Source organism: Anomaloglossus baeobatrachus, chromosome 1, assembly GCF_048569485.1.
Source record: "Anomaloglossus baeobatrachus isolate aAnoBae1 chromosome 1, aAnoBae1.hap1, whole genome shotgun sequence".
In the NCBI taxonomy this organism is placed as follows: domain Eukaryota; kingdom Metazoa; phylum Chordata; class Amphibia; order Anura; family Aromobatidae; genus Anomaloglossus; species Anomaloglossus baeobatrachus.
In genome coordinates, this window is record NC_134353.1 from 212,333,294 (window position 1) to 212,351,461 (window position 18,168).

Sequence of the window (18,168 nt, forward strand, 5' to 3'; positions counted from 1 at the left end):
AACAGCAAAGAATACCATTCTACTGGGATTCTGGTAGGATTAAATACTACTGAGAGTTTATATCCCATTAGTTTACCAAACCCAATCGAATGATATGATTTTAGTATTTAGTGTATTATTTCTTTTTATTAAGCATAGACAATATTAATTTAATTACGGGATTATTTCGCCTTTGGCAATTGCAAATAGCTAATAACGGAGCTCAGCAACTCTGTGCAAGTTTACACTGCGATCACAGCCGCTGAGCTCAAGTATTGGTTGCAGCGTTGTTGAGGTGCAGACAATGACAGACACTGGGTGCAGTGGCATAGACTCAGTATTGGACCCAGGAAGGGGGAGAAAAGCACAGTTTGTTTGTTTTTTACTATTAACAGACCTTCTAGGGGAAAAAATACATTTCTGAAAGGGGACAACCCCTTTAAAATCAATCAAGACAATTTAGAATACGCACCAGACAAATGGTACTATGCATGTCAATAGGATTTTAAAAGACAATTCACACGTAAAACAAAATTTAAGTCCGGAAGGTTGAGGACTTGCTGCAGAAAATCTTCAGCATTTCCTAGATATGTCCCACTAATATAAGAAATTAAGAAAACTGGAGGATTTTATATAAACACAGCAGGCGTGAGCAATCAATAAGGCTAATGCAGTCCCTTCTGAAGGTGCTTTATACTAATCCCGCAGGTTACATTTTGTATTGGTAATACAATGTGACCAATGTTCTTCTATCCAGGTGAAATTACTTATTAATATACAGAGCAGTTTTCCTATAAAGAATGCAGTGCTTTGTAATATCAAACACCACGTTGAGCCATTATGATGGAACAAGCAACTAATAAGTGCTCTGTACACCTAACTATTAAGGCTAGTTTCACACATCCTTCTTTTTGCCGGTTTGGCGGATCTGGCGCACTCCAGTACAGTGTATACAGTACAATGGCAGCGCGACAAGCTCCGGTAACATGTTGTCATGTGACCGGAGCATGTGACCCGGAACTTGCAGCGCTGCCATTGTACTGTATACACTGTACAGGAGCGCGCCGGATCCGCCAAACCGGCAAAAAGAACGATGTGTTAAACTAGCCTTAAGTCAGGCTTTTTTTTTTTTTTTTTACATCAGATGTGTGAAAAAAATGACAAAACCGCAATATGGTGTTCTAGCAATTAAAATTACTGCCTCAGATGCAAAGAGCACTTACTACGCTGCTGTGCACCCTCCAATCATATGTTTAGAGGGCTGTGACGGAGGGATTCACAATGATAAGCCCCTTTTATTGGAGCTAATCCAGCAGTTTTCCCATGTGGAATTGTATAGGAAAGTGGTCAGCGAGCATGGTTGGGCTGAATTCACACATTGAGACCACAGTGAAGTTTTTTTTGCGGTGTCCATCTTACAGATAAACGTGCAGGACCAAAAAATCCTTAAAACAAATGCGGCACACACAAAAAAAAAAAAAAAAAAAACACAGCTAAGACCACAGAGAGGATAAACAGGGAAGGTCATACTGGTAAATTAGAAAGGTGTCCCATAAGGAGCCTGGGCAGCAGGGCAGCGTAATATACTGTATGTCATACACAAGGCACAGTTATATGCATTTGTATATAGAAAAGTTCCAAGCAAGAGCACAATGGTGTATACATATACAACACGCATCATCAGGGGTTGCAGTCTCACCCATGACCTGGATCTTTGGGAATCCAAAGGATCTTTGGCCCATATACAATTATTACTAAGAAGAGTTGGGGGCCCTGAGGGAGATTTTCCACTGGGTCCAATCAGCCTCAAATTACACCAAAGTGTCACGTAATTCCAGTATCTAAACCAATAACCTAGTGACTGCTGCTAGAGACCAAAAAGACTTTCAAACAGACCTTGTGTACAGTTTATTTGTGTTTCATTCAAGGAATTCATGACATATGCATTTTTGGAAGATTTTCTGGTCCTGCATTGTCCAGCTGGTTTTCTAAAATTGTGTCAAAATTACTCCTTAGGCTAGGTTCACATTTCCGTTGTTTTGCATCAGTCACATACGTTGCTTGACGCATGTGACTGATCCGTTGTACAACGGATGACAAAGAACAGAATTCATTGTCGGACTCCGTTGTGTGCGGGGGGCGGAGTACGAGGTGGGTGGAGCTGAACGGGGCCGTGGCGCTGAGGACGTCAGTGCCGCGGGGACTGCAGGGCTGGGGACAGGTGAGTGTGTGCGCGCGCGTGCGTGCGTGTGTATATGCGGAGTGCGGGAGGGGGCGGAGCCGAGCGGGGAAGTGTCGGGCTCCCTGCACACGTAGACAGGGTAAATATCGGGTAAAAACTAAGCAAAGCACTTTGCTTGGTTACCAGATATTTACCTTGGTTACCAGCGTACACCGCTTAGCGCTGGCTCCTTGGCACACGTAACCAGGGTAAATATCGGGTAACTAGGCAAAGCGCATTGCTTGGTAACCCGATGTGTATCCTGGTTACGTGTGCAGGGAGCCAGAGAGAGCATGCGCAGCGAAATCCTACGGATTGCACTGCTCAAAAAACGTTACAAGCTGCGTTCCACCTGCCCCGCGGTCAGTCGTTCCGCGACTGATCAGTCGGGCGGAGGATGCAACGCAGCATCATCAGTCACAATCCGCCGCTCACACAAGTCTATGGGAACAACGGAATCCGCCAAACGGATTCCGTTGTTTACCAGAGCAGCGGATTGTGACTGATACAATTTAACGGAAGTGTGAACCTAGCCTTAGTCATTACATTATCAATAGTACAAATGTACTCGAAATATTCATTATTCTACAATGGTTAGAAACCAGCTGAAAAAATGCTGGAAATCCGGCAGCTGACGTGGCCCACAATGTAACAATCAGACATTAAAGAGGGATTACCATAACAATAATAATCTTTATTTCTATAGTGCCAACATATTCCGCAGCACTTTACAATTCAGAGGTTCATATACAAGAAACAGTTTTAGGAAATACAATAATTAAAGCAAAAATAATGACAACCCTGCTCATAAGAGCTTACAATCTACAATGAGGTGGGGGGGGGGGGAGACAAGGTACAGATGCTTATTTACAACGACGGTCCAGCCATCTAAACGAAATTATAGATAGATGAAGGCTGCATGAGCCATTCACCAGCCAATCTTTGTGATGATTTTGGGTGTGGTGGAGTGTGAAGGAGAATTATGTTCTGAGAAATAGTGGAGGGAATCTCTAGGACTTCGATTAGGGAAGGTGATAGGCCACCTTAAAAGATCTGTTTTTAGGGAGTGTTTGAAGCTATGTAATTTGTGGACCGTCCTAGTTTTTGTGGTAGAACATTCCAGAGGATTGGTGCAGCTTGGGAGAAGTCATGGAGCCAGGAGTGGGAGGGCTAGGATTTGTGTGGGTGGTAGTTGAAAGTTGTTTGTGGCGTGACAGTGATGGGAAGCAGTGAGGGCAATTTAGTATTTTACAAGCTCCACATAATAAAAAAGGAAAAGAATAAATTAATTGATTTTGGCACTTACTATTTTCCCTCCTGATCTATGCTCATATGGAAACAGAGAAAAGGTCTTGGGCTCCTTCTTATACATGCAGTAGTGCTTTACCCAGCTGGAGCCAAATGGGGCAGGACCTGGATCAGATATAAAAAAAAAACAAAAAACACATACACGAACTGATGAGGATGTGAATATTTGCTAAAGAAAACAGATGCAAGAAGTAGAACGGAAGTGACAGTTGAATACACAGGCCATGAGCTACACTAAACTAACTTTCTATGAGTTGAGATCAGGATACCTCCTGGTTATAAACACAAATGTGCAGAATAGAGAATATAGTGATGTATAGGTCATATATTAAAATAACACGAGAGTCTAAAATATAATATCAACTACACAGAACTGGCAGCAAGGCTTACGTTTCTCCTGGACATACAGGTAGCCCTCCATTGTGAAGGGGCTGGCTCGTTTGTGCTCTTGTGGGTTTTTCCTAATCTTTCGCATCAGCTCTTCAACTTCTGATCGTGTCCCTTCAAAACGATTACGTGTCTAGAATATATACAGCAAAAATAGGTTAAAATTCAAACACTTCTATATAATCGCTCCGGAAACATTACACCAAATCATGTAGACACAGAAGTGATGAACTGGGACACAATTCACAAAAAGGCTCTGTTCACACTAGAAAAAGGATTTTTCTCAAGAAATTTCTTGAGTCTGAAAGATTAGCGCACTTGCGGTCAAAAAACGCAACAATAACGCACCGAAAACCGCATGCATTTTTACCGCAGTTTTGTGCGTTTTTGGGGCGTTTTTTCCGCAGGTTGGTCTCTGCGTTTTTTTACCATTATCTATGGTAAAAAACGCAGGTACCTGCAGAAAAGAAGTGACATGCTCATTCTTTTTCTCAAGAAATTCTGCAGAAAGAATGTTCTTGAGAAAAAAAACGCAGTGTGCGCACAGCTATTTTTTTTCCATAGGTTTTGCTGGGGAATGTCTGCAGAAAGGTTACAACCATTTTCTCAAGAAATTTCTGCAGCACAAAATGCAAAAAACGTGGGTAAAAACGCAGTGTGCGCACAAGGCCTAAACAATGAAGTTCTCCACCTGTCACAGCTACCTGAGCTACAGGATCAGATCTATTCAGTAGGGTATGCCCTCTGTACTGGTGACAAATCACCCAAGGACGTATTTAATGGTCTGTATATGGAACACAACGCCACAAGTAAGTGCGAGTCTCCAGACCTAAAGTCATAACCATTCGCCCTGGTACTGCGATCCGTATACGGACTGAGAAATACAGCCATCCTAAATCTGCCAAAAAACATAGTATATGTAAAAGGGCACGAATGATTCCGTTCTTCTAGCATTGAAATGCCCATGGAAATATTGGTGCTTTATATCTGGAATTCAAACTTTTTGTACCGATCTAAAACCTCCACTAGGTGGCAGTATGGCGCCATGTATGTGCTATTTGTTCTCACTTTGCTAATTTCTATAAAATGCAATGGAAATGCACACTGGATTTACACAGCATCCCATCGACTTCACAGTTTATAGGAAAAATTATCATAAAATATAATAAACACTACTCAGTATATATCCATTTAAAGGGACTGGTAAGTTAAAACAAGTTCTCCCCTATGACACAGGATCGTGGGGGTCCGTCCAGTGATAAGCAGAGTGTGGCATTTATCCCTGTTAAAATAGAGTAGTATATCACATGTTCAACAGACGCTACATTCATTCCCTATAAAACTGGCGAACACTGCGCTCTACTTTTCCAGCAGCCCCATGGCATGGCTCCCTATCTGTGTCTGACCAGTATGTTTTCACCTATCCGGTGAGTAGGTGATGTCCTGTTAAAACAAGTTAACCCCTTTAAAAAGGGAGATATGATCAGAAAATTACCTATGGTTTAAGAAGCCCTCACATGAACTTTTTTTGCCTATCCAGTGCTGTGAAGTGATGTCACGAGAGCAACACCCGAAAATCCTGGCAGCATGTGGGGTGCACGCTGTGTGCGTTCAGACGTCTCTACTCGCGTAGTGACTTTCACCACATGACCTAACAAACCCTAAAACCAATTTTTAGCCAGGGATAGAAGTATAGGGAGATACGTTTGGAGATATACGGGGGGAAACAGATTATTGACAGCCTTGTAAATCTTTATAAGTAGTTTAAAGTGGATTTATTGAGGAATTGGAAGCCAATGAACGGATTGGTAGAGGCAGAGTAGTAGCAGGAGAAAGGGTGAATAAAATCGGGCAGCATAGTTAAGGATGGACTGGGGAGGAGCAAGAGTGTTAAGCGGGCTTTACACGCTGCGATCTCGCTAGTGAGATCACAAGCGATCGTACCCGCCCCCTTCGGTTGTGCGACACGGGCAAATTGCTGCCTGTGCCGCACAACCTCGCTTAACCCCGTCACACGCACTTACCTGCCCTGCGACGTTCTAAGGGGGCGGTTCATGCAGCGTCACAGCGACGTCACACGGCAGGCGTCCAATAGAAGCGGAGGGGCGGAGATGAGCGGGACGTAGCATCCCGCCCACCTCCTTCCTTCCTCATTGCCGGTGGAGGCAGGTAAGGAGATGTTCGTCGCTCCTGTGGTGTGTGATGTGTGCTGCCGCAGGAACGAGGAACAACATCACTAATAAGCAGAAAACGATTTTTTGTTTCAGGACAACCTCTCCGTGGCAATTATTTTGACCGCTTTTGTGATCGTTTAAGGTCGCTCATAAGTGTCACACACTGCGATATCGTTAATGACGCCGGATGTACGTCCCAAACACCGTGACCCCGACGATAATTCATTAACGATATCGTAGCGTGTAAAGCCCCCTTTAGTCGAGAGGCCACAGAGGAGGATAGTGCAGTATTTGCAACCATTTCACATTCAATGTTAAGCAAATATGTGTTTGCCTGTATGTATATATACATAATATTGAATCATACAGAACTGGTCAAAACACATGTGGACACACTGTTCATTCAATGGTTTTTCTTCATCCTACTGGAATATGCACAGTGTAGATTCTGAATGATGGCCGCAAAACCACAAAGGAACATATATTGAAACAAGTAGAAAAGAAACAAGTTTGAGAAAGTAAGAATGTGTGTTAGAACTTAGATTCCTCAAAGTACCAGATGAGGCGGCTTGAGAGAATGTCAAGCGGTCATAAAAATAAAAGAAAGGTACTCGGAGCAATCTAAGGCTATGTGCGCACGTAGCGTTTGTCCCTGCAGAAATTTCTGCAGCGATTTGAACAGCACACGTGCGCTTCAAATCGCTGCATAAAGAGTCCGTAATGAAGAAGGAAAAAAAAAAAAAAAAAAAAAAGCAGGATTTCATGCTCTCTGCGTGCAGCCCCTCCCATAGACAGAGCGGGCGCTGCATGCAGAGCGCAGGAAAGAAGTGACATGTCACTTCTTAGAACGCGCGCTTCGGGCAGCAGCCAAAGCGCTGCGCTCTAATACGCCACGTGCGCACGGCTCCTGCATAATCTTCATAGACTGTGCAGGGGACGCAGGACGCATGCAGTTATGCTGCGGTGCAGATCGCAGCGTAACTGCATGCAAATACGCAACATGCGCACATAGCCTAAGATTTAACACATTCTGCTTTGTCTCATGTGTTTCTTTACTTAATTTTTCCATATGTATTCCTCTGTATTTTTGCTGCCACCAGTCTGAATCTACAATGTGCAAATAAACCACATACTAAGAACAGAACCCTGGGCAGAGAAGCTTACAAACTCAGAGATAACCCTTCAAATACCATCTGTGTGAAAATGGTATGTTTAGTCTTGTGATTGTTGAAAGGGGCGGGCGGGGGCCTCAGTCATGACAGAGACTGTGGTTAGGCTGCAGCGTAGTGTTCTTCCTCTGCACCCCAACCGCCACTTTACTGCAATACAGGGATAAGTATACTTTTTTTCCATGTGTCACAAGCCCCGACACTGTCACAGGTTCTTTCAACCAAACTTCTTTACTTGTCAACTTCAAAAACAGTCTTATCTCATCTGAGGTGGGCAGTCTTGTTCCCCAAAGGGATTACCATTAGCAATGGGTAATTCATACATTTTGCAGGTCGACTGCTTCTCTGGTACTCTGGCTCCCATTGGGGTCCCCAAGATCCTCATCCTCTCCTTCAGCTTTATTGTTCACAGAAACAACAGGTCTTTCAGGACCTACTCTTCTCTTAAGGGCCCACTGACCTTCCACTGATTGAGGAGGTTTGTTAGGTATCCCCCAGCGAATGGCCACCACCCGAGTCCGGCACCCATATTCGACCAAGAAGGTCACGCCAAATTAACGTTATTGGGATTTTCCTCCAACACGTCTCTCAGAGACGCAGTCTGTTCCTCTCCCTAAGGGACTCTCCTGCTCTGTCTTCCTAACCTTTTTTTTTTGCAAACTAAGCCCCTCCCCTTCACTAACGTCCTCTAGCCCGGGAGTACCAGGGAAGCAGCGTAGGCCGGTTTCACACATCCTGCATTTCGCCGTTTTTCCGGATTCATCACACTCCAGTACAGTGCAATACAGTACAATGGCATCGCGGCAAGCTCCGGTCATATGCTCCGGTTACATGACAGCATGTGACCGGAGCTTGCCGAGACGCCATTGTACTGTATTGCACTGTAATGGAGTGTGACGGATTCAGCCAAGCGGCAAAATGTCAGATGTGTGAATCCGGCTTACACATTGTGGCCACCTAGTGGCCATTTAAACACATTACACCATAACATGTACTTCAAACATTACATTTTCTACACTGTGGCTTTGCAGGTCTGGGGCGGCCGAGCCTTTCACCCCCTTACATGATTAAAGCCCGCAGTTACTATATGACTGCAGAGCTCTGGATCCTTAAAGTGCATGCACCGCACAATGTCCGGATTCTCTGGTGTTTCTACTAAGAACGGGTGGTTACGATCTCAAGTATACAATTTGGAAACAGTCACGTGCCGACTAGTCGTGCTCAGTCTCATTCAACACAACTGAGGCAGAGCACGTTTAGTTGGAATGTAGCCTGAAATATGCAAATTGCATACTTGCAGTCTCGTGCCCAGTTAGTCGTGGCAGGGACACTGGAGAATCCGAACAGCGTGCGACAAGTGCACTGTGAGGTTTCAGAAGTCTGTGATCACAGTTTACGAAGAAAGAGAACACAAGGAAAAAAAAATAGAAAGCAACCACACTTACATTCTGAATGTTAATTTGCAGCTCCAGTTTGTAATGGTTAAAATCTTTTGCAAGCTCATATCCTTGGTGATAGAAGGTAAAAATTCCTTGGAAAAAAGACAGCATCTATGGAAAAATGAATGTATTTTATATTAGAAGAACAAGAAAAAGCAGCATCTGAAAGTGTATGGAAAATATTCAGTAATATTACAATTCTACTCAATGTTGTATAAAACAAATGAAAATAAAGATGTGTGAAAACAAATGATTAGTCTCAATTATAAACATGGGAAATGCAATATGGTAACCAATACAGCTCTCGCATATGCCGTCACAGAGAGGTCTACACAATCCTATCAGAAGCATTTTCTTCCAGGGTTTCTACAAGTCCGTGTCCATTTACTTAGATTATTCCTAGTTATACTACTTTGAGAAAGTTGGCTGACAACCAAAACGCACTTGAAACTGTAAACACTATAATGGGTTATTTTCATTCACGTCAGTGGCTTGTACATATACTTTTCCCAGTATATTTGAAGCCCTGTAGCATTGTCCATTAAAATATATTATTTTTTTCTTTTATAATTATATAGTATATCAAGAGATTTGGTTAAAAATGCCACTGTCCTAGCCAAAGCAGTACACAGAGCTCATTCAAGGGTTGTTGCTTGAGTAGTGTCCTCCCCTGTACAGCAATTGCACAGAGGAGTCCGCCACTCAACCAGTTGCAAAGAAAGAAGGGAATTTTGTTACTTACCGTAAATTCCTTTTCTTCTAGCTCCAATTGGGAGACCCAGACGATTGGGTGTATAGCTACTGCCTCCGGAGGCCACACAAAGCATTACACTAAAAAGTGTAGGGCCCCTCCCCTTCTGGCTATACACCCCCCGTGGGATCACGGGCTGCTCAGTTTTAGTGCTAAAGCAAAAAGGAGGAAAGCCAATAACTGGTTTAAACAAATTCAATCCGAAGTAACATCGGAGAACTGAAACCGTTCAACATGAACAACATGTATACCCGAAAAAAACAAAAATCCCGAAGGAAACAGGGCGGGTGCTGGGTCTCCCAATTGGAGCTAGAAGAAAAGGAATTTACGGTAAGTAACAAAATTCCCTTCTTCTTCGGCGCTCCATTGGGAGACCCAGACGATTGGGACGTCCAAAAGCAGTCCCTGGGTGGGTAAATTAATACCTCATGTTAGAGCTGCAAAACAGCCCTTCCCTACGAGGAGGCAACCGCCGCCTGCAGGACTCTTCTACCTAGGCTGGCGTCCGCCGAAGCGTAGGTATGCACCTGATAATGTTTGGTGAAAGTGTGCAGACTCGACCAGGTAGCTGCCTGGCACACCTGTTGAGCCGTAGCCTGGTGCCGTAATGCCCAGGACGCACCCACGGCTCTGGTAGAATGGGCCTTCAGCCCCGAGGGAACCGGAAGCCCGGCAGAACGGTAGGCTTCAAAGATTGGTTCCTTGATCCATCGAGCCAGGGTGGATTTGGAAGCCTGCGACCCTTTGCGCTGACCAGCGACAAGGACAAAGAGTGCATCCGAGCGGCGCAGGGGCGCCGTGCGGGAAATGTAGATTCTGAGTGCTCTCACCAGATCTAACGAATGCAAATCCTTTTCATACCGATGAACTGGATGAGGACAAAAGGAAGGTAAGGAGATATCCTGATTGAGATGAAAGGGGGATGCCACCTTAGGGAGAAACTCCTGAATCGGGCGCAGCACTACCTTGTCCTGGTGAACACCAGGAAGGGAGCTTTGGATGACAGTGCTGCCAGCTCGGACACCCTCCGAAGAGACGTGACCGCTACCAGAAAGGCCACTTTCTGTGAGAGTCGAGAAAGTGACACATCCCTCAGAGGCTCGAAGGGCGGCTTCTGGAGAGCAACTAGTACCCTGTTCAGATCCCATGGGTCTAACGGCCGTTTGTACGGAGGGACGATGTGACAAACCCCCTGCAGGAACGTGCGTACCTGAGGAAGCCGTGCTAGACGCTTCTGAAAAAATACAGATAGCGCTGAGACTTGCCCTTTAAGGGAGCCGAGCGACAAGCCTTTTTCCAAACCAGACTGCAGGAAGGAAAGAAAAGTAGGCAATGCAAATGGCCAGGGAGACACTCCCTGAGCAGAGCACCAGGATAAGAATATTTTCCACGTCCTGTGGTAGATCTTACCAGACGTGGGTTTCCTAGCCTGTCTCATGGTGGCAACGACCCCTTGAGATAATCCTGAAGACGCTAGGATCCAGGACTCAATGGCCACACAGTCAGGTTCAGGGCCGTAGAATTCAGATGGAAAAACGGCCCTTGTGACAGTAAGTCTGGCCGGTCTGGTAGCGCCCACGGTTGGCCGACCGTGAGATGCCACAGATCCGGGTACCACGACCTCCTCGGCCAGTCTGGGGCGACGAGTATGACGCGGCGGCAATCGGACCTGATCTTGCGTAGCACTCTGGGCAACAGTGCCAGAGGAGGAAACACATAAGGGAGCTGGAACTGCGACCAATCCTGCACTAAGGCGTCTGCCGCCAGAGCTCTTTGATCGCGAGACCGCGCCATGAAGGTCGGGACCTTGTTGTTGTGCCGAGACGCCATTAGGTCGACGTCCGGCACCCCCCAGCGGCGACAGATTTCCTGAAACACGTCCGGGTGAAGGGACCATTCCCCTGCGTCCATACCCTGGCGACTGAGGAAGTCTGCTTCCCAGTTTTCTACGCCCGGGATGTGAACTGCGGATATGGTGGATGCTCTGTCCTCCACCCACATCAGAATCCGCCGGACTTCCTGGAAGGCTTGCCGACTGCGTGTCCCGCCTTGGTGATTGATGTATGCCACCGCTGTGGAGTTGTCCGATTGAATTCGGATCTGCTTTCCTTCCAGCCACTGCTGGAAGGCTTGTAGGGCAAGATACACTGCCCTTATTTCCAGAACATTGATCTGAAGGGTGGACTCCTGCTGAGTCCACGTACCCTGAGCCCTGTGGTGGAGAAAGACTGCTCCCCACCCTGACAGACTCGCGTCCGTCGTGACCACCGCCCAGGATGGGGGTAGGAAGGACTTTCCCTTTGACAATGAGGTGGGAAGAAGCCACCACTGAAGAGAGTCCTTGGCCGTCTGGGAAAGGGAGACGTCCCTGTCTAAGGACGTCGACTTCCCGTCCCATTGGCGGAGAATGTCCCATTGAAGTGGACGCAGATGAAACTGCGCAAACGGGACTGCCTCCATTGCTGCCACCATCTTCCCCAGGAAGTGCATGAGGCGTCTTAAGGGGTGCGACTGGCCTTGAAGGAGAGATTGTACCCCTGTCTGTAGTGAACGCTGCTTGTCCAGCGGAAGCTTCACTACCGCTGAGAGAGTATGAAACTCCATGCCAAGATATGTTAGTGATTGGGTCGGTGTCAGATATGACTTTGAAAAGTTGATGATCCACCCGAAACTCTGGAGAGTCTCCAGCGCAACGTTCAGGCTGTGTTGGCATGCCTCTTGAGAGGGTGCCTTGACCAGTAGATCGTCCAAGTAAGGGATCACCGAGTGTCCCTGAGAGTGCAAGATTGCTACCACTGCTGCCATGACTTTGGTGAAGACCCGAGGGGCCGTCGCCAGACCAAATGGCAGGGCTACGAACTGAAGATGGTCGTCTTCTATAACGAAGCGTAGATAACGCTGGTGCTCTGGAGCAATCGGTACGTGGAGATAAGCATCTTTGATGTCTATTGATGCTAGGAAATCTCCTTGAGACATCGAGGCAATGACGGAGCGGAGGGATTCCATCCGGAACCGCCTGGTTTTCACGTGTTTGTTGAGCAGTTTTAGGTCCAGAACGGGACGGAAAGAGCCGTCCTTTTTTGGCACCACAAACAGATTGGAGTAAAAACCTTGACCTTGTTCCTGAAGAGGAACAGGGATCACCACTCCTTCTGCCCTTAGAGAGCACACCGCGTGCAGAAGAGCATCGGCTCGGTCGGGATGTGGGGAAGTTCTGAAGAATCGAGGAGGTGGACGAGAACTGAACTCTATCCTGTACCCGTGAGACAAAATGTCTGTTACCCACCGGTCCTTGACATGTGGCAGCCAAATGTCGCGAAAGCAGGAGAGCCTGCCACCGACCGAGGATGTGGAGAGAGGAGGCCGAAAGTCATGAGGCAGCCGCCTTGGTAGCGGTTCCTCCGGCTGCCTTCTTTGGGCGTGATTGAGCCCGCCAGGAATCTGAGCTCCTCTGTTCCTTCTGAGTCCTTTTGGATGAGGAGAATTGGGACCTGCCCGAGCCTCGAAAGGACCGAAACCTCGACTGTCCTCTCCTCTGTTGAGGTTTGCTGGATCTGGGCTGGGGTAAGGCAGAATCCTTACCCTTGGACTGTTTAATGATTTCAGCCAATTGCTCACCAAACAGTCTGTCTCCAGATAATGGCAAACTGGTTAAGCATTTTTTGGAAGCAGAATCTGCTTTCCATTCCTTTAACCACAAGGCTCTGCGTAAAACCACAGAGTTGGCGGACGCCATTGACGTACGGCTCGTAGAGTCCAGGACAGCATTGATAGCGTAAGTCGCAAATGCAGACATTTGCGAGGTTACGGACGCCACTTGCGGCACTGATGTACGTATGACAGAGTCCACCTGTGCAAGACCAGCTGAAATAGCTTGGAGTGCCCACACGGCTGCGAATGCTGGAGCAAACGACGCGCCGATAGCTTCATAGACAGATTTCAACCAAAAGGTCCATCTGTCTGTCAGTGGCATCTTTAAGTGAAGCCCCATCTTCCACTGCAACTATGGATCTAGCCGCAAGCCTGGAGATTGGGGGGTCCACCTTTGGACACTGGGTCCAGCGTTTGACTACGTCAGGGGGAAAAGGATAACGTGTATCCTTAAGACGTTTGGAGAAACGCTTATCTGGATAAGCATGGTGTTTCTGGACTGCTTCTCTGAAGTCAGAGTGGTCCAAAAAGGTACTCAATTTACGCTTGGGATACCTAAAATGGAATTTCTCCTGCTGTGCAGCTGCCTCCTCCGCTGGAGGGGCTGGGGGAGAAATATCCAACAGTCTATTGATGGCCGCTATAAGATCATTTACCATGGCGTCACCATCAGGAGTATCCAGATTGAGAGCAGTCTCAGGATTAGACTCCTGATCATCTACCTCTGCCTCATCGTACAGAGAATCCTCTCGCTGAGACCCTGACCAGCGTGATGACGTCGAGGGTCTCTCCCAGCGAGCTCGCTTAGGCTGCCTGGGACTGTCGTCCGTGTCAGAGCCTTCAGCCTGGGATGCCTGGGACCCCCTTGGAGCACGGATTAGTTCCAACTGAGGGGGACCGGGGAGCATTGAATCAACAGTGCCCATGGTCTGAGTGACCGGCCTGGACTGCAAAGTTTCAAGAATTTTGGTCATAGTCACAGACATCTTATCAGCAAAAACTGCAAACTCTGTCCCCGTCACCGGGACAGGGTTCACAGGCGTCTCTGCCTGGGCCACTACTAGCATAGACTCCGGCTGACGAAGTGGCACAGGGACCGAACATTGCACACAATGGGGGTCAGTGGAACCTGCCGGTAGATCAGCCCCACATGCGGTACAAGCATCATATAAAGCCTGTGCCTTGGCACCCTTGCGTTTTGCGGATGACATGCTGTTGTCTCCTCAGAGCAATATAGGGGTATTAGCCAAGAAGCGACCGTACAGTGCAATATAGGTACAAACAAAAGTACACAAAAAAATCACTGTGGCACTAGTGGGGTCAGCACCTAGGTGCTGCTTACCGCCCGCTTAAAAACGGGTGTGTGGTCGCCAGAATCCCCTGTCTGGGTCTCCCAGAGGCTATGTCCGTTCTCCAGCTCAGACTGCATGCAGGAATGGCTGCCGGCGTCCTGTGAAGAGGGGCGGGCCGTGGGCGTGTTCAGACAAAGTGCGGGAAACTGGCGTCCCACTGTGCCCAGTGAGAGGGCTGGAGTATGTAAATAAGACTCCAGCCCTCGGCGCTGACCATTGTACAGCGTCTCGCCCCTTCCCTGACTGACAGGGCTGGGGGCGGGAACGAACGTGACTAGGCCGCACAAGCCGGGGACTAGATTTATAAGCGCTGCCGTCGTAAAAGCACGGTCGGCGCGGAAGTCCCCGGCGCACCACAAGTCTCAGCCGCGCCGCAGTCTCCAGCAGCGGCCGGCGCGGTAGTTCCCCACACATAAACTCACTCAGCTAAGCTGCAGTGAGTATAGCCCAAGCGCGCAGCGCTACTGTCCCCGGCGCACTAGCACACCCAGCAACGCTGGAGTGTGTCTGTGCCTGTCTGTACGGGGACACAGAGTACCTGAATGTTGCAGGGCCTTGTCCCTGACGGTACTCAGCTCCATTCCAGCCGGATCTCCGGGTCTGTGGATGGAGCCCGGCCTCAGAGCCTGGAGGCCGGTAAGATCCCACTTCACCCAGAGCCCTTCATGTGGATGGGGAAGGAAAGCAGCATGTGGGCCTCAGCCTCCGTACCCGCAATGGGTACCTCAACCTTAACAAACACCGCCGACAAGAGTGGGGTGAGAAGGGAGCATGCTGGGGGCCCTAGTATGGGCCCTCTTGTCTTCCATCCGACATAGTCAGCAGCTACTGCTGACTAAACAGTGGAGCTATGCGTGGATGTCTGACCTCCTTCGCACAAAGCTTGAAAACTGAGCAGCCCGTGATCCCACGAGGGGTGTATAGCCAGAAGGGGAGGGGCCCTACACTTTTTAGTGTAATGCTTTGTGTGGCCTCCGGAGGCAGTAGCTATACACCCAATCGTCTGGGTCTCCCAATGGAGCGCCGAAGAAATATATTGGACACAATTCACAAATATGTGATTTTTCGGTCATGAACGCCAGAAAAAGAACTCGATTTGCGTTAAAGTGATGCTTGTTATTAGTTGTCTAATCCAAGACAACATTATAACACCTCAATCTATGCTTAGATCTTCGTCAAATATATGGATTGCAATGCAGGTAAAATGATGCAGCAAAGAATGTGAAAAGTGCAAAGACCACGAAGAGAAAAGTGGATGTACTGCCGTGAGAAAAGCAGGAGTGCTGCATCCAATTCATCAGGCCATCGGATTGCAGGGAGGATTATTATATGGACAAACGATATGGTGCTGCTAATGGCCAAACACTATGAGAACATTGTGCATGCAGATTTTGCAATATTTTATTATAAGCTTGAAACTAACATCTGTCCACAGCGATATTAAAGGAGTTATCCAGGAATAATTTAATAATTTTAGTATGGGCCTTAGAACTAACAGGCATCGGCTTAGAGAGGTCACGGACCGCTCTTGATGTGGATTCTGTTGCTTCTCGTCAGAGCAGCTCATCCTCTTCCAGCTTACTCTGTTAATGGGGTGTAATGCTGACAGCTGGCTCCCCGCAGTTAGGCAGCGGGGCTTGGATGTCAATCAGTATAACATTGGCAGTAATAACCTATCCACATAATGGAAGAGAAGCAGCTGCTCTGTTGTCATGATGTCAGCAGAAGCCTCAAAATCGCAGGCAGGAGAGGTCATCTGCTCAGTTTCCAACAGAGATCAACGCCTGTTAGTTATTACACCAATAGATCAAATAAAATAAGATAATCCTTTTAAATTAAAAAAAAAAAAAAAAAAAAAAAAAAAAAAAAAAAGAAGAAGAGGGAGACATTGCTTTGACGCATTTTTCTGTAGTGTTTTGGTTTTGTTTTCCTATGTGAATCCAGCCATACGAGGGCTATTTCTGCTCCCTCAGGGTGTGTCCGCCCTCTACCCAGAAAGGTAAATACACTTTTCCTTGGTTCCATCAATACATAATTCGCCAGATTCATCAATCAAGATATTGCAAATGTTCTCTCACCAGGTTATGCTATTAAAAAAAGCAAACAGCTGAGCAATATGAAAAAAATAAATAAAAAGAGGACTTAAATTGTTCCCGTCCAGACAGAAAAGTGGAAAGAATTATCAAAAAACGTCATTGGTACAACATCATTAGTGAATATGAAGACAGACGTGTCTGCTTGTTCTCTCCTGTGTATATAAGTAATGTGTACAAAATGCATGCGTCACTTGAAGAAAAAAAAACATCTAGTCCCCAACCAGTATCGTACTAAGGATGGCTTTATTACTGACTTACATATAGATGTATAACATGGTATGAAAAGGGAAAACAGAGACAAACTGAATAATACGTATTTCTACAAAAGTGTGTGCATTTTGGAAATAAAAGAAAAAAAATAGCACAAGTGACTACAGTCATACATATATATTCACTCACATGTAAGACAACATCACAGTGCTGGTATATCACTGCACTTACAAATCATGTCAAAAAGAAGACAACTTCATTATGATGCAAAAACTAAAGCGTATAGAAAAAAAAAAAGGTTGAAAAGGGATACAGTACTCCATAATCCAATAATACAGTAATCAGCGCAGACACAGTCAGTGAAGGCCCATTATGCAGAATTTCTGTCTGGGTTTCCCTCACCCACGTAAGCGTATGCACATCTCCATGCATGTCACCTTAGGAAAGCTAGGGAGCCGGTCACCACAATTTACACTATTTAAACTAAAATAATCCCCTTCTGCAGCTCCTGGGCTGCATTTTAGAAAGATTCATCTTGCTACTGGCCCCCCTTTCAGACCTACATAACTTTATAAAATATTACCTTTTTCTATGGTAATGAGGTTTGTTGGCCCCAGGGGCGGGCTGTATTTCGTCTGTTATCCCCCCTCCTGCCGCTGTTCACCATCCCCCAGTGTTCATTTACATAGATGAGGTCACCGCCCTCATCTTCCACAGTGCTCTGGAGGTCTCGCGCATGCGCAGTGGAACTGTCGCGGGACTGAGCACTGTTTTCAAAAAAGATGGGTAATAGGTAACAGGGATTATAAAAATAAGCAATGGCCAGCGCAAGCGCCTAACATTAGAGGCAGAGGTAAAACCGCGGGCACGAGATTATGGACGGGTAGTTGGATGATGCTGGTAATGACATTCATAGCGCTGCCCATAATCTCGCGCCTGCGCAATAACATCACCGGCACTTGCGTTTTGAAAACAGTGCTCAGTGCCACGACAGTGCCACTGCGCATGCGCAAGACTTTTGGAGCATTGCCGAAGATGAGGGAGGCGGCCTCATCTATGTAAATGAACACTGGGGGACGGCGAACAGCGGCAGGAGGGGGGATGGACGAAATGCAGCCCGCCCCTGGGGCCAACAAACCTCATTACCATAGCAAAAGGAAAGGTAATATTTTATAAAGTTGTTATGTAGGTCTGAAAGGGGGGCCAGTAGCAAGATGAACCTTTCTAGATGCAGCCCAGGAGCTGCAGAAGGGGATTCTTTTAGTTTAATAGCGAAAATTCTGGTGACAGGTTCCCTTTAATACATACAAATATCCATGCCTAGTCACCTTAGGAAAGCAATGTGTAAATGTGCATGCATTAATACCAGAATGTGCACATTTTATTAGAAAGCTTGAATTTACATAGTACACACGTACAAAAGCATAAATA

At 46.7% G+C, this 18,168-nt stretch overlaps 1 protein-coding gene across 1 annotated transcript in view; it reads right to left on the bottom strand.

Annotated features, from left to right (window-relative positions):
- Window positions 1-18,168, bottom strand: part of ARHGAP10 (Rho GTPase activating protein 10) — a 363,870-nt gene that overhangs the window by 207,748 nt on the left and 137,954 nt on the right. Inside the window, exons 7-9 of the mRNA XM_075348016.1 lie at window positions 8,684-8,788; window positions 3,899-4,028; window positions 3,507-3,613 (exon numbers count right to left, since the gene is read on the bottom strand). Of these exons, the coding sequence (XP_075204131.1) occupies window positions 3,507-3,613; window positions 3,899-4,028; window positions 8,684-8,788 (342 nt within the window). The remainder of the gene's footprint in view (window positions 1-3,506; window positions 3,614-3,898; window positions 4,029-8,683; window positions 8,789-18,168) is intronic.